The sequence below is a fragment of the Enhydra lutris genome, unplaced genomic scaffold, assembly GCF_002288905.1.
Source record: "Enhydra lutris kenyoni isolate GAN:26980312 unplaced genomic scaffold, ASM228890v2 scaffoldscaffold46, whole genome shotgun sequence".
NCBI lineage: Eukaryota > Metazoa > Chordata > Mammalia > Carnivora > Mustelidae > Enhydra > Enhydra lutris.
In genome coordinates this window covers 5,147,042-5,160,929 of record NW_019154130.1, presented here as the reverse complement: position 1 = coordinate 5,160,929, position 13,888 = coordinate 5,147,042, and the positions used below count along the sequence as shown (strand labels likewise).

The 13,888-nt window shown below is 55.9% G+C and overlaps 1 protein-coding gene across 1 annotated transcript in view; it reads right to left on the bottom strand.

Annotated features, from left to right (window-relative positions):
- LOC111156457 (ATP binding cassette subfamily B member 9) overlaps positions 1 to 13,610 on the bottom strand; it is a 27,175-nt gene extending 13,565 nt beyond the window's left edge. Inside the window, exons 1-5 of the mRNA XM_022517376.1 lie at positions 13,483 to 13,610; positions 7,631 to 8,315; positions 2,995 to 3,109; positions 2,311 to 2,441; positions 1,248 to 1,453 (exon numbers count right to left, since the gene is read on the bottom strand). Of these exons, the coding sequence (XP_022373084.1) occupies positions 1,248 to 1,453; positions 2,311 to 2,441; positions 2,995 to 3,109; positions 7,631 to 8,231 (1,053 nt within the window). The 5' untranslated portion in view covers positions 8,232 to 8,315; positions 13,483 to 13,610. The remainder of the gene's footprint in view (positions 1 to 1,247; positions 1,454 to 2,310; positions 2,442 to 2,994; positions 3,110 to 7,630; positions 8,316 to 13,482) is intronic.
- Positions 13,611 to 13,888: the final 278 nt, after the last annotated feature.

The window sequence follows — 13,888 nt, the reverse complement described above, 5'->3', positions numbered from 1 at the left end:
GTACTCATGCAGGTCCCAGCAGGAGAGCTCCAGAGCTTCCTCGAGGCCCCGCCCAACTGAACTTGAAGGCGGGGACTGGGGTGTGCAGGGCGGGTAAATGGGGGGAAGCTCTAGGGTTTCCTGCCCTGTCCTGGGGGCTGGCCGGAAGGCAGGAAGGGCGGGGTGGGGAGCAGAGGAAGGGAAATGGCTCCAACTCATATATTTACTCTTTCTACTCAGGGAGGAAAACAGAGGCCCCCGACCGGGAATCACGGGGTGGGGGGGGGAGAGGGCCCTGCTGGGTACGGGGCTCTGCCAGAAGGCGCCACAGTGGTTGTGGGGTATAGGATGCACTTGGGGGCTGGCCTCATGCCATGGGTACCAAAGGTTCTAAGTGAGCGGGTCGCTCCTGTCCAGGAGGCCCCCTGTCCCCTCAGGCCTGGTCCCTGGGGAAGGAGCTGCCTGCACCTGTCTCAACCCAGCCTCAGTTGCTTGCGGCTCGGACCACCCACCAAGGCGGGGAGCAGGAGGAGGCTGAGGCAGGGGTCTCGCTCATCAGGCTCGCCTCCCTGGCAGAGGCAGCGTCAAGGAGCAGCTAGAGGGGCCCACAGCCTGCCCCTAGCTGCTTTGCGGGTGAGGGCCTGGATCCTGGGGCCTGAGCCACCCCCACATCGACACTCTCCAGAAAGACAGAGAGCTCTGCGCTCAGTGTAAACCAAAGTTCTTGCAAAGGCCTACAGCCTGACCTTGTCACCTCCTGTCCCTCATTCCTTGTCGCGCCCCCTCACGCGCGCTCCAGCCCCACTGGCCTCCCGGAGGCTCCTCAAATACACCAGGCACGTTCCCACCTCAAGGCGTTGGCACTGGTTCCACCCTCCGCCTGGAACATGCTTCCCTGGAGATGTCCCCCTCTTTGCTCAAATGTCACCTTCTCAGGTGCCACCTGCCTTGCCCCCCCAACTTTATTTTCCTCCTTAGCACCCACCACCTTTCATCATTCTGTACTGTTGCTATTCCTGCTGTCAATTACCATCTGCCTCTTACACTAGAACATGAGCCCCTTGAGGGCAGAAGCTTTTCTGTTCCACTGATAGATCCTGGTGCCTGGGATCAGGACACGATTCATAAGGATCCCCTGAATGACCGAACGCACAGGTGGGTGGACGAGTCCTTTAGTAGCCCCCAGGGCCGCCCCAGAACCCCTCGTGAGGCTCCTCCCTCACTCCGGAGCCCTGTGCAGACCCCAGCAGGGACCCTGGGGGACCTACCTTGTAGTACTTGCCGTAGATGTCAGACACCACCATGATGATGGGGAAGCCCATGAAGGTGACCAATGACAGCTGCCACGAGAGGCTGAACATGAAGACCACCACGCCCGTGACCTTGACCGTGTTCCGCAGGAAGATGTTGATATTCTGGGAGACCAAGTCGCTGACCATGGTGGTGTCCGAGGTGAGGCGGGAGATGAGGTCCCCTGGAACACAGGCAGCTCAGTTCCCACTGTGGCAACGGGGCCACCGTGGCTGGGGGCAAGGAGACAAGAAGGGGCTTCTGAGACAGGCAGCAGGGAGCTCGGGCCTCCCCTCCTTTCTGGGTGGGGAGGGGAGCAGGGGAGAGAAGAGCAGACACCCCTTGAGGGGTGCTCTGAGCCTGGCCCTCGGCACTAGCATCTTCTGAGGTCACGTCCCACGGTATGGGGGAGGCAGCTGAGGATCAGAAAGGGAAGGTTCAGCTGGTGCCACACGGCCTGTCCCTGACCGAGTCGGAACCAAACCCATCTCTCCTCCCTGTCACTGGCAGAGGGGATGACCCCCTCTTCCCTCAGGGAGAAGCAATCATCTGGGCTGGGGGGAGGAAGGAGGAGAAATTTTCAGCACTTGCCTCCTACTATCGTTCCCATTTTCAAGATGAGAAAACAGAGGCTCAGAGGGTCTAAGTTAGCGAGTGTTGGAACCAGGGCCAGTCTGTCTGAGAGCCTGGGATCCTGGCCGGATACTGTAGTGCCCTGCGCCCCACGCCTCACACCCGCTTCGAGCTGAGCCTCTCTGGCCCCAGGCTTGGACAGTTCTAGCCTTTGTGGTTCCCAAAGAACAGTGGAAAGCAAGTTCTTGGCTCCTGCAGGGACCTCGGGTGGCCTGGCCAACGTCCTGCTACAGTGGCCACAGCTCACACCCAAACCTCAGCCAGCAGGCCAGCTTCCCGAAGGCCTCCGGCGGGGCCTCCCAGGGTGTCTCTATCCTGAACAGGATCTCGGGAAAAGCCAGCCATCGAAACCCCCAGCGTGAGACGCGCCCCCTGCCAGAGGCCACCCCGGGCTGCTGGAGGACCAACCTGTGCGATTCTCATCAAAGAAGCTCATCTCCTGGGACACCAGTGAGCGGAAGAGACGGTTCCGAAGGCGAATGTTCAGTCTGGCAAATATGAGGGTAAAAATGCCGCCCCGAACACCTGCGGCAAATGAGCTAATTGCAGATAAGAGATGTTACACAGAGCACGACGTCCTGTGGCAACCCACAGCCATCACCCCGGCTGCCCCCTCCCGCGGCTGGCAGGTGTGGGCCCCTCGCAGGGCAGACACGGGGAGGGACCCAACCTTGGGCCCCCTTCCAGGGCTGGCACCACCATGCATCCTCCCTTGTTCCCCAGCTGGAGTCCCCATGATGAGGGCAGATAGGGGACTGTGTTTACTGGGGACGAGGGACCCCAGGCTGCCAGCCAGACCCCTCTTCCTTCCAGAACAGCACAGATGAGGCTGTCCCTGGTTTCCCGCTTGGAAAGTAGCCAGGGAGGGTGAAAGGGGAGCCTCAAGGCCTGAAGCCAATTTTCGGGCCAAGAGGGTGTGATTCGAGGGCAGCGATCCATCAGTGGATACAGGTTCTGAGCCTGTTTGGTTGTTGGTTACCATGATGAAGGGCTGAGGGACAGGCTCTCCAGGGCCCTCTCCGGGGCCTCCCCGACCTCCCTCCCCCTGCCGCGGGCCTGGAGAGGCGGGGCGTGGGGGCGTGAGCATGCTACCTGCCGATGGCCAGCAGGCACATGACGATGACGGCCGTGCTGAACTGCTCCATGCTCTTCTGAATGACGATGCCATCAATGGCCCGGCCAGTGTAGTAGGGAAGGAAGGTCTCTCCTGCCAGGAGACAAGGAGGGCTCAGGGGGCGTCTGTAGCCAGGGGAGCCCGTACCCTGCCTCCGCTCGCTCCACTAACTGGGTACTCTCTCCTGGCGAACTCCTGGCAGGAGGTGGGGTGAGGGCCCATACAGCTTCAGGCCCCCCTCTTTTCAGAGCAGGAAACACGGGTTATTCAACAGATATAGCCTGGGGCGATCTTGTTAATAACAGCCACCAGGCCTGAGCGTGCGGAGCCATGGGACTTTGTCCCCTCTGCACAGACATGGCAGCTGGGCCTGTTATCACTGCGTGTTGCAGACGAGGGCAGTGAAGCTGAAAGATGGGCCACACGGCCGAAGTTCACTCGGTGCCTGGCACTGCTGGAGATCGCCATCCGGCCCCTTGGGTGGAGCGCTTTGCCTTTTGCCATGATTTCCCACCTGTTATCCTCCTGTATCTTCAGAACATGCCAGGTGGAGTGGGGAGATGGGGCGAGCGGGACTCACCCCCATTTCACAGAGGTGAATGGGAGATCAGAGGCGGAGTGCTCTGCCTGGGACACCAGAGGTCACACGGCACAGGGCAGGTAAGATGAAAGGCCAGGACTCAGATGCAAACTGGCCTCCCATGTAGGGGCTCCTTCCTAGCCCCTTCCCTCCCAATAACCCGGAAAGCCCGCTCTCAACTTGTGGGAACGATGGACACGGGACTGCAGGTGGTCAGACCAGGCCTGTCCTCACTGCCACTATGGCTCCTCCCACGGGCGTGGCCTGGCATACAGCAGGAGCTCAGTAAGGGTCCTCGAAGGAGTCTTGGCCAGCTCTGTGGGAGACAGGGAGGCCTTCTATGGGGTTCTGCTGCCCTCTGCTGGTCTTGGCACAGGGACCACAAGGTGGCAGCCTTGAGGGCCTTGGTCCCCATGGTCCTCTGCTAGATGGGGTCCCTCACCACCACTGTGGAGCCCACCTGAGCTGAAGTCTGGCCTCAGTTCACCCGCGGGGAAGACAAGGGCATCAGCGAGCTCCAAAGGCAGCTCCAGTAAACATCAATGATAATACTAAGCACAACAGACACTTGGGGGCCCTTCCTGGGGAGCAGGCACTGTGTCAAGCATGTGCACAAACTCTTGTTAAATCCACACAAGAATGGGGCGCCTGCGTGGCTCAGTGGGTTAAGCCTCTGCCTTCGGCTCAAGTCATGATCCCAGGATCCTGGGATCGAGCCCTGCATCGGGCTCTCTGCTCAGCGGGGAGCCTGCTTCCCTCTCTCTCTCTCTCTGCCTGCCTCTCTGCTGCTTGTGATCTCTGTCTGTCAAATAAATAAATAAAATCTTAAAAAAAAAAATCCGTGCAAGAATCGCATGAAACTCTCCAATCCACTGGCATATCCTGGGGCTCCACCTTCAAAATACAGCTGACCCTTGAACAACACGGGTTGTGCAGGTCTGCTTACACATAGGTTTTTTTTCCATAAACACGTTACAGGACTATAAATGTATTTTCCTTATGACTTTTCTTTCTTTCTTTCTTTCTTTTTTTTTCTTTTAGAGAGAGAGAGAACAGGAGCAAGGGGAGAGAGAGATGCAGGCTCCCCGCTGAGCAGGGAGCCCGATGCAGGGCTCGATCCCAGGACTCTGGGATCATGACCTGAGCTGAAGGCAGACGCTTAACCCACTGAGCCACCCAGGTGCCCCTCCTTATGACTTTTAGCAACATTGTCTTTCCTGTAGCTCACTTGATTGTAAGAATACAGTGTATGATACATAGGACATACAAAATATGTGCTAATCTCCTGTTTATGTGACCAGCAAGGCTTCTGGGCAACAGCAGGCTATTAGTAGTTAAGCTCTTGGGGAGTCAGAAGTCATACCAGCGTTTTCAAGCTGCCCCCATGTTGCTCAAGGTCAACAGTACCTCCAGATCCAACCTCTTCCACTGTCCCTACTGCTCCCACCTGGGTTCAAGTCTCCAACCTCACCTGGACTTTCTCAGCCAACTCCTGGTTCTCCCTGCTGCCACCCTTGTCCCCATCAGCCTGTTCTCCACGCAGCACACAGTGGGGCCCTAGGAAACCCAGTCAGACCTGGTCACTCCTCAGGCTTCCAATTCATTCAAGGTAAAAATCAAAGTCCTTACAGTGGCCAGTGGTGCCCTACAGGACCAGGCACCTGCTACTGCCCTGACTTCATCTTCTACTCTCTTTCCGTCTACCCTCCCACACCACCCCAGCTACACTGACCTCCGCTTTCCTTTCACAACCAGGCACCTTCCTGCTTCAGGACCTTTGCACGGGCTGTTTCCTCTGTGTAGAGCATTGTTGCCCTGGATATCTGCTTCCAAATCTCTTTCAAATCCCATATGCCCCCCAATAATCTCATAGGTGTGGTATCATGACTCTTCCCATTTTACAGATGAGGAAATCAAGGCAAAGGTATTTGCCCAAGGTTTTCTAGTCGGGTTGCTGTGAAACCCAATATAAAAAGATTGTAATGTACTAGGAGATGCTCCACTGGCTGACTGAGAATTATCAGTAGTCACAGTCCCTACCTTGTGGGAAGTACTCACTCTTCCCCGCACCGTGCTCCAGCTTACCCAACTTTCACAAGAGCCCAGCAAAACCCTACTTTCGGGATGAGAAGCTGAGGCTTGGCCAGGTTCCGTAACCTTGACTCAGGCGATCAGTGCAGTTGGGGGCTTGATCTCGAGTCCAAGCCCTTAACCTCCACGCAGTCCTGCAGGCTGGCAGACTCTGCTCCGCGGTATTTTAGGACATCTGTATTCCCCGAGCACACAGCAGCTGACAACAGGGCCCCAGCAGGGGGCGGAAACGAGGTCATGGGTGACATCTGGCTACACAAGCGGGATGGTTATGTGCTCATTCATTCCATGAGCCGGCCTCTGTACCAGGTTGTGGGCTGGGGTGGGGAGGGACCCGGGGTGAGTCAGACCTGGCCAAAATGGCCCAAAGGGGCTCAAAGCCTGGTAGGGGAAGCAGGACAGTGGACTCATGATTTTCGTGTCACTAGTGCTACAGCTGAGGTGCAGATAAAGAATTGCAGTCACTGTAATCCAAGAAGGCTTCTTGGAGGAGGGGATATTGGGACCTTGAAACATGAGCAGGGAAAACTCTCTGGTTAAATGGAAAAGGGTCTGCCCAACACTCACAGGCACTAAAATATATTGGGAGCCTTCCAGGTTCCAGGAGCTGTTTGCAGTGTCTTATCCATATTAGCTTGCTGAACCTCATAAGCCCGATCACGACTGGTACTGCTATTATGCCCATTTAACAGATGAGGAGACTGAGACCCAGAGAGGTTAAGTAACTTGCATAAAATCACAGAGCAGCAGAGGGTCTGGGACTGAGAGGGCAGAAGGTCGATAGTGAGAGGACAGGGGTCAGCTCTGGGGCCTGCCTGTCCTCTCTGAGAACAGTCTGGGTTTGGGGCCACTCCCAGACGCTGTCTGTTAAAGGTGTAACAACTCAGAATGGCTAACATTCCTGAGCACTTACCACACTGTACCAAGCTCTGGACCTGCCCTTCTCCTATCCGTTTTATTCAAGTTTTCCAACGTCAGGAAACATGGGGGATGCTAACAGTCTCCATTTCACGGAAGCGAGGCTCTGGAAGGCCTGATAACTCGCCCACAAGCACACAGCCAGGTAGGGAGCAGGACTGCAATGCATGTCCAGTGCTCGTGGCCCCCGGAACCCATGGAATTTTGACCTTGAGATGTCACCTTCCCACCCGCCTTATCTGAAGAAGCGCTTTCACACTGTTTGGGCCAGAACCAATAGTAACAAATGCATTTTACACAACAAACCCGGACACACTCACTTCACACGCAGGCACACGTACCTAAAATAAAAGTTTCACCACACAGTACTTACTCTAACCACAGACACCGTGTTCTGACAGTCTCTAGTATATCCTGCTCTGTTACAAAAAATGCTTTGTTTGACCCAGTGATCCCACTTCTGGGAATTTATCCTACAAATACACCCACATTTATATGGAATGTGTACAAACAAGGTTATTTACTGTAAGAGAAAAAACTCAAAACAACTCGAAGGGCCAAGAAAAGGAGACTAACTAAATAATCTCTGGACTGGCCTCACAGGGGACTCTTATGCAGCCAAATAAAGGAATGAGGTACTGACTGGAAATTTCTAAAATATGTCATTAATTGGTAAAAGCAAGACACGAAGTAACGTGTGAGAGGTAGTGAGAGTAACAGGTCCGTTTTTGCTTGTTTGGCTTTCATCAGGAAACACTGGGAGAATGTATACAAGAAATGAATAAAAGTGGTTTCACACCCACTTGGAAGCTTCCAGAACATTTCCTGTAGTTAGCCCTCGGCAGGGAGATCAGGACCGTCAGAGGCAGAACTGGGAATGGAACTCTCAGTATTCACCTCTTCACATCAATTTGATGTTGAACCATGTGAATAAAATGTCAAAAGATTTAAGAGGAAGGATGCAGTGGTTATATAACTCCCCCCCACAAATTGCTTTCCAGGGTGCCTGCCAGGCACTCACTTACCCAGAGCTGCCACAATGAGGAAGAAGGAGGCCGCCACAAGGAAGGCCACGTCAGGCTTGGTGTAGGACAGCAGCTTTTGCAGCGTGGCCCCCGATGCCTGCTCACGAGGGGGTCGGGGCTCCCTCGGGAAGCCGTCGGCCTCGGCCTCAGCCCCCGGCTCCAGGGCTTTGGCGTCCGGCCGCACCGTGGACAGCAGCCACCAGAGCACGAAGGAAGCGGCGAGTGAGATATAAGTCCACACGAAGAGGGCCCAGAACCATGGGTCCCGGACTGGCTTGCGGACCTCGGAGAAGAGCAGCAGCTTCACCATGGTGTAGATGCCCACGAAGAGGCACACGAGGGCGATGACCGTCCAGGAGGCTCGAAGCCGCCGCGGCCCCAGGGCGCTGTTCTTGGCCACACCGATGGTGGCTCCCAGCAGCAGGCAGCTGCGGTAGAGGCAGGCCGCCCAGAGGTCCAGCACCGAGTCAAAGATGTTGAAATGGCGGATGTCCTCCAGCAGGCTGCGGTCCAGGTGGCTGAGGATGTAGATGGCCGTGGTCATGCCGACGTCCATGCTCATGAAGGCCAGGGTCACCACCACCGCCTTCCACAGCTGCATCCTGCTGGCTGGCGGTGGGTGCGTGCCAAGGAACAGGCTCTAGCTCATGGGGGCAAGGCCATGGTCCGTGGGGCGAGGCCAGACCTACTGGGGGCAACAGGGCAAGGGGTTCAGGTTTGCGCCTTGGTGGCTGTGTGCCTTGGTGTCCCCCATCTGTGAGAGGGCAGTGACGGGAGCACCGAAGTCATAGGACTGGTGGGAACATCCCACTCATTCAAGGAGTGTTTCCTGAGAATCAGTGGGTATTGGGTGGGCCAGACTCTGTTCTGCGTGTTGGGATTTAACAATGAACAAACACAAAGATCCCTAATTTTGCGGAGATGACACACCCACGTCAGAGACAGACCAACACAATAAGTAAATGATACAGTGTGATAAGAGCTAAGGGCTGGGGTGGGGGGGGAGGAATGGGGTGCAGGGAATTGGGGGGCGATGGGGAGGGGAGAACAGTTGTAAATAGGGGGTCCAGAGAAGACCTTACTGTGAAGGTCACACTTGAGCAAGACTGAAAAGAGGTTAGGGAGCCCGACACGCAGATATCTGGGGGAAGCATCCGCGGGTGGAACAGACATTGCCACTGCCCTGAGACAGGAGGGCGCCGACGTGCTTGAGGGATCCCACAGGGTCAGGGAGGTGAGGGTGACGGCATCTGGATGCAACTGAGATAAGCAAAAAGTGCTGTTTTTACTACTAGTAACTAGTATGAGTACTAGTGCTATTATACATTACTAGTACATTACTAGTAATACTGTACATTACTACTACCGCACTACTACTAATTTCTCTGAACCCATTTCCTCATTTTTAAAACAGCATGAGTTCGGTGCATGAACATCTGCTCTGGGCACAGTGCCTGGCACATACCCATTGCTGCTGACTGTTACCACTGTATACAGTGGGTGCATAGTAAATGTTTGTTTCCTGTTCTCCCCAACTCCGGCCTTAGACCAAGAAGTCAGGGGGATGGTGTGGTTGGCCACAGGCCCTAGAGCAACCCAGGGACTTTCACATCTGCCTGAAAGTTTCCAGAATATTTTCCTTCAGCCCAGGTTGCCCTTTACCCCCTGCCCTAGGCCCTATTGGTTTTCTGGAGTTTGATGTCTGCTTTGGCCAAAGCAACCCCCCAAACACTGGGCCCTTTGGGGCTGAGCCAGTGCCTAGGAGACCCCAGGAGCTGCAGGGACATGGCAGGATGTGGGCCTGATGGCAGTGTTTGGAAGTGGGACCTATCCAGGGCAGGATGGGGACTGGGCTAGGGGTGTGCCTCTGAGTGCTACCTCTTGACTTGGGTCCATCCCTTTTCTTCCTGGGGTATTTGTCATCTGGTCTGCAAAATGGGCAAAGTTCTGGAGTTCCCGCGTGGAAAGGAAAGGCATGGAACGCCAGCAGGGGTCACTCTGAGTAGTGACTGGGATGGGGGTCAGCTAGAGAGACCCTTTCCCCTACAGCTCTGGTGCCCAAAGGCTAATGGCTCACATTCTGGAGTGACAGAAACCCCACAACCCCATGAGGCAGTTGCTTCCACATTCCCATATGTAGTTGGGGGAAACTGAGGCACAAAGAGGCAAAAGCATGTGCCCCATATCACTCTGCCAACAAAGGCCCAAGGCAGGACTTGGGCTAATATGTAAAGGATCCCAGCACCTAACTCTCAAACTCTGTACAGCAGAGCAGGTGCCTAGTAAGTATAAGCAAACAGTTATGTAACATAGCCCTTCCTCTGGGCCTGGTCTTTTATAGAATTTTTATTTTTATTTATTTATTTTTTAAAGATTTTATTTATTTATTTGTCAGAGAGAGAGCACAAGCAGGCAGAGTGGCAGGCAGAGACAGAAGCAGGCTCCCCACTGGACAAGGAGCCTGATGGGGGACTCGGTCCCAGGACCCTGGGATCATGACCTGAGCCAAAGGCAGCGGCGTAACCGACTGAGCCACCCAGGTGTCCCTTATAGAATTTTTTAAAAATTTTTTTCTAAATAGCATTTAACTTTATCTTATATTTTAAGTAGGCTCCATGCCCAACATGGGGCTTGAACTCATGACCCTGAGATCAAGAATCACATGCTCTACTGAGTAAGCCAGCCAGAAGCCCCAGGCCCAGCCTTTTATACAGGCCATGCACTATATGTGTTTGCTTATTTAACCCTTGAAACAACATGTGAGGTTTGTACTATCCTCAACCCCATTTAGCAGATGGAGAGATTGAAGCCCAGAGAAATTATGAACTTGTACAAGATCACACAGCTGGTGAGTAGCAGAGCGGGATTTGAACCCAGAGCTATCTGGCTCCAGAATCTGGGCTCTAAACTATGAAGCTAAAACACTTGTCAATTCAAGTGCTGATAGGGAGTGTTTGTGTAAGGACTTGAATGCATGAATGTGATTTAAATACATGAATCTTCACAAGGACTTTGTGATCTATTATTATCTCCATTTTACAGTCAAGAAGACTGAGGCACAGAGAGGTTAAGTGAGCTGTCCCAGATCACACAGCTAGGAAGTGGCAGAGCTGGGATGTGAACCCAGGCTGTGGAGTTCAGAAGTCTTTGCTCTCAGCTCCAAAGCCCTAATGCTTCAAAACAGCCTCTCCAGGGGCAGGCAAGACCACCTAATGTCGCTGGGGGAGGTGGAGTCTGAGATGCAGAAAGGACCCAGGCTTAATAGCCCCTGAGCCTGGGCCCTGTCTAAAGCCTAGCACTTCCAGGTAAGACTCAAGTCAGTGCCAGAGAAGGATCCCCTGTCAGCAGCTGGGGCTCCAAGGAAAGCCAGAGCTGAATGGGACCAGGGGCAGGGGAGGCAGCAGGGCAAGGGCTGGTGGGAACAGACACCCCCTGCCCAGTTCCCTGCTCCACCCCGAGCCCCAGCTGGGCTGCCAGCAAAGGCTTCCATCTGCTGCAATGCAGAGGCCTCGGGAAGCCAGTGAGTGGGTGAGCGTGATTCGGAGCCCAGGGAGGGATGATCCTGGCCCAGTGCCGCACCAGGCCTCCGGGCCAAGCCACCGCCTGCTACCCAGGCCCTGCCAGCCACCTTGGCTGTTGCTCACCTCTTGGTGGGCACAAGGAGTCCTTTAGCCCTGGAAGGGAGCTGGGGTTCAGAAGTAGAACAGGAGGCAGATCTGCCCGAGACGAGCTGAGGGACTTGGCCTACTCTTCCTGCTCCCACTCCCAGTCCCTGGGGGAGTTCCTTCCCAACATCCCTCCACTTGGGGTGACGTCAACCCCATTTGACAGCCATCAACACGGGTACCCCAGCTGTCTACCTTCACCAGAATAAGCAAAGTTTCACACTCCAGCATTACAGACTATCTGAATCACATTGTATGGACGGGGAAACTGAGGCACAGGGAAGCAGGGGTGGAGCCTGTCTAGAGTCACCCAGCAAGCTGAGGACAGAGCAGCTATAGCACCAAGGCCTCATACTCCCAAGTGCTGAGTCCTTGTACTCTAGGCTCTGATGGAGCAGAATCCAACTCGGGTCGGGTTACAGCCCTCGGTGGGGACAGGCTACTCTGTTATTTTTCAAGTTACTGAGCAGGAGGGTGAAAGGGACAAGACCACTAGGCAAGACTGTGAGGAGCGGAGAATGAGGACCATCGGGCTGCTTGGAGGCCCAGCCCCGCTCTCCAGCTTCCGTTATCTGGAGGACGCAGCCGAGCTCAGCCAGGTGGAGCTGGAGGGCAAAGTGTGAGCACATGGGTGACGAGAGTGGCCCAAGGGACAAGGACAAGGTGGTGGCCAGAGGCCAGAGCAGGCACTGCCCAGGATGTGACAAAGCCTGGGGAAGACAGGGGCAACTCAGCTTGCCCCCAGAAGCTAAGGAATGGCACAGGGTTAGCAAATGACCCCATCCCCATAGGGGGTCCTGCCGAAGGCTTTGTCTCAGTAGAAATGGTGGTCAGGGCACCTACCGCTGTCAGCTGCACAGAAAGAAAGTGCAACACATAGGAAATAATAAATGACAACTACTATTACAACCGTAACAGCTACTGTTTACGGCGTGCTACTCACTGCCAAACAATGGGCTAAGTGCCCAGCATCTCCCATTCGAATTCATCCTTGCCACTATTGTGGGAGGTCCTCGCATGATCACCCCCACTTTAGAGATGGGGAAACAGAGTCCTGGAGAAGATAAGTGGCATGCAGAGACCAGACAAAGGCAGGACTGAAACCCAACACTGGACTTTCTGGACGGCACGTGCCCAGGCTACTCACGGACCTAGGTGGTCCAAGCATCTTGGTCCACTCCTAACTTTTCACCCCATACGGTCATCACACAGCAGCAGAAAGGCCCATTCACTGCTCAGCACACTGGCTAACGGAGGGTTGTGTCACGGGGCAGGGGTGTTCCGGATGCAGTGCCAGGACGGGGCTGGGTCCACTTTGTGCCATCCTGACTCCAGCCTTGCTCAGCCCACTGCATCTCATGCTGGGACTTGCCCTCTCTCAGAGACTTGGGAAAGTTGTTTCAGGTAACTCGTGGCTGGGGAGCTACGGTGGCCTTTCTATAACCCTCCTCTGGTCACCTGCCACCTGCCCTCTGAGGCAGGGATGGAGGCCAGCCTGTCTCCAGGGGGTGGGGCAGAGGGCAGGACAGTGAATCCTGACAGACCAGCTTCAGCTTAAAGCTGTTTTTAATGACATCAGGTGGGGGAAGGAGCCATCCTGTTTTAACACAGATCCAGAAATAAGGGAGGAGCCCCTGGGAACCCACAGGCTTACTGCCAGGGTGAATGCGTGTGGAACGTCAGCCCACTGACCAGCGGGGGAAACTGAGGGGTAAGGCAGGCCCAGGTCGGCCCCCCTGGGCTTCTGCCACAGCCAGGGTGCTCAGGACCCGTGGGCAGGCACCCGCTGTAGAACGTGGGGAGCCACGGGAAGTCGCACCATTCCGATCCTGGGGGGAGAACAGCCATCGCATGATCCTCCCCAAAAGCCACCCCCACAATTTTCCAAGAGGCAGCGGCGCGTGAGGAGTTAAAAAAAAAAAAAAAAAAGCAAGCAACATTCGTCCTGCGGGCGTGGAAAGGATGCTGCTGCAGGGATGGGGGGCTGGGACCTGCAGCTGAGGACGCCTGGGGACAGGAGCGGGGGCGAGAAGGCTCCCGGAAGGCTGCCACCTCCAACGGTGCTGCCTACTCCACCTCGGAGGCAGGGGGCCCCAGACGCCCCCAGCCTGTGTCCGGCTTGGCACCTCGGCCTGAGAACGACGTGTTCGGGGGACCCGGGCGCCGCGCTCTTACCTGTTACCTTACCTGGCACCAGGTGAGCCGTAGGGAAAGGGCGCAGGGGGCTCGGGTCGTCAGGGGCGCAGGTTCCGCGCGGCTCATTGGAGACTGCGCCCGGCACTGCACTCGCTCAGCTCCTCCCGCCGCTCCTCCCGCCGCTCCTCCCGCCGCTCCTCCCCTCCTCCCACCCTGGCTGCGCCGCTGCAAGGTCGGAGCGGAGCCGGGCGGGAGCCCGGGCCAGCTGACGGGTGGGGCGGGGCTCCCGGGCGGGGCGGGGCATATGGGGGCGGGGCCAGAGCTAGCCCTCCCCACCCCCCCACCTGAGACGGGCCCCGCCCCCTCCCGCCTAGCGGGGCCCTCCAGCTCTGTGCTCCAGGTCTGGAGGCCCCAGGCCCAACCTGGTGGGGGCGCTAGCTCTTTACTGGGTCTTTTC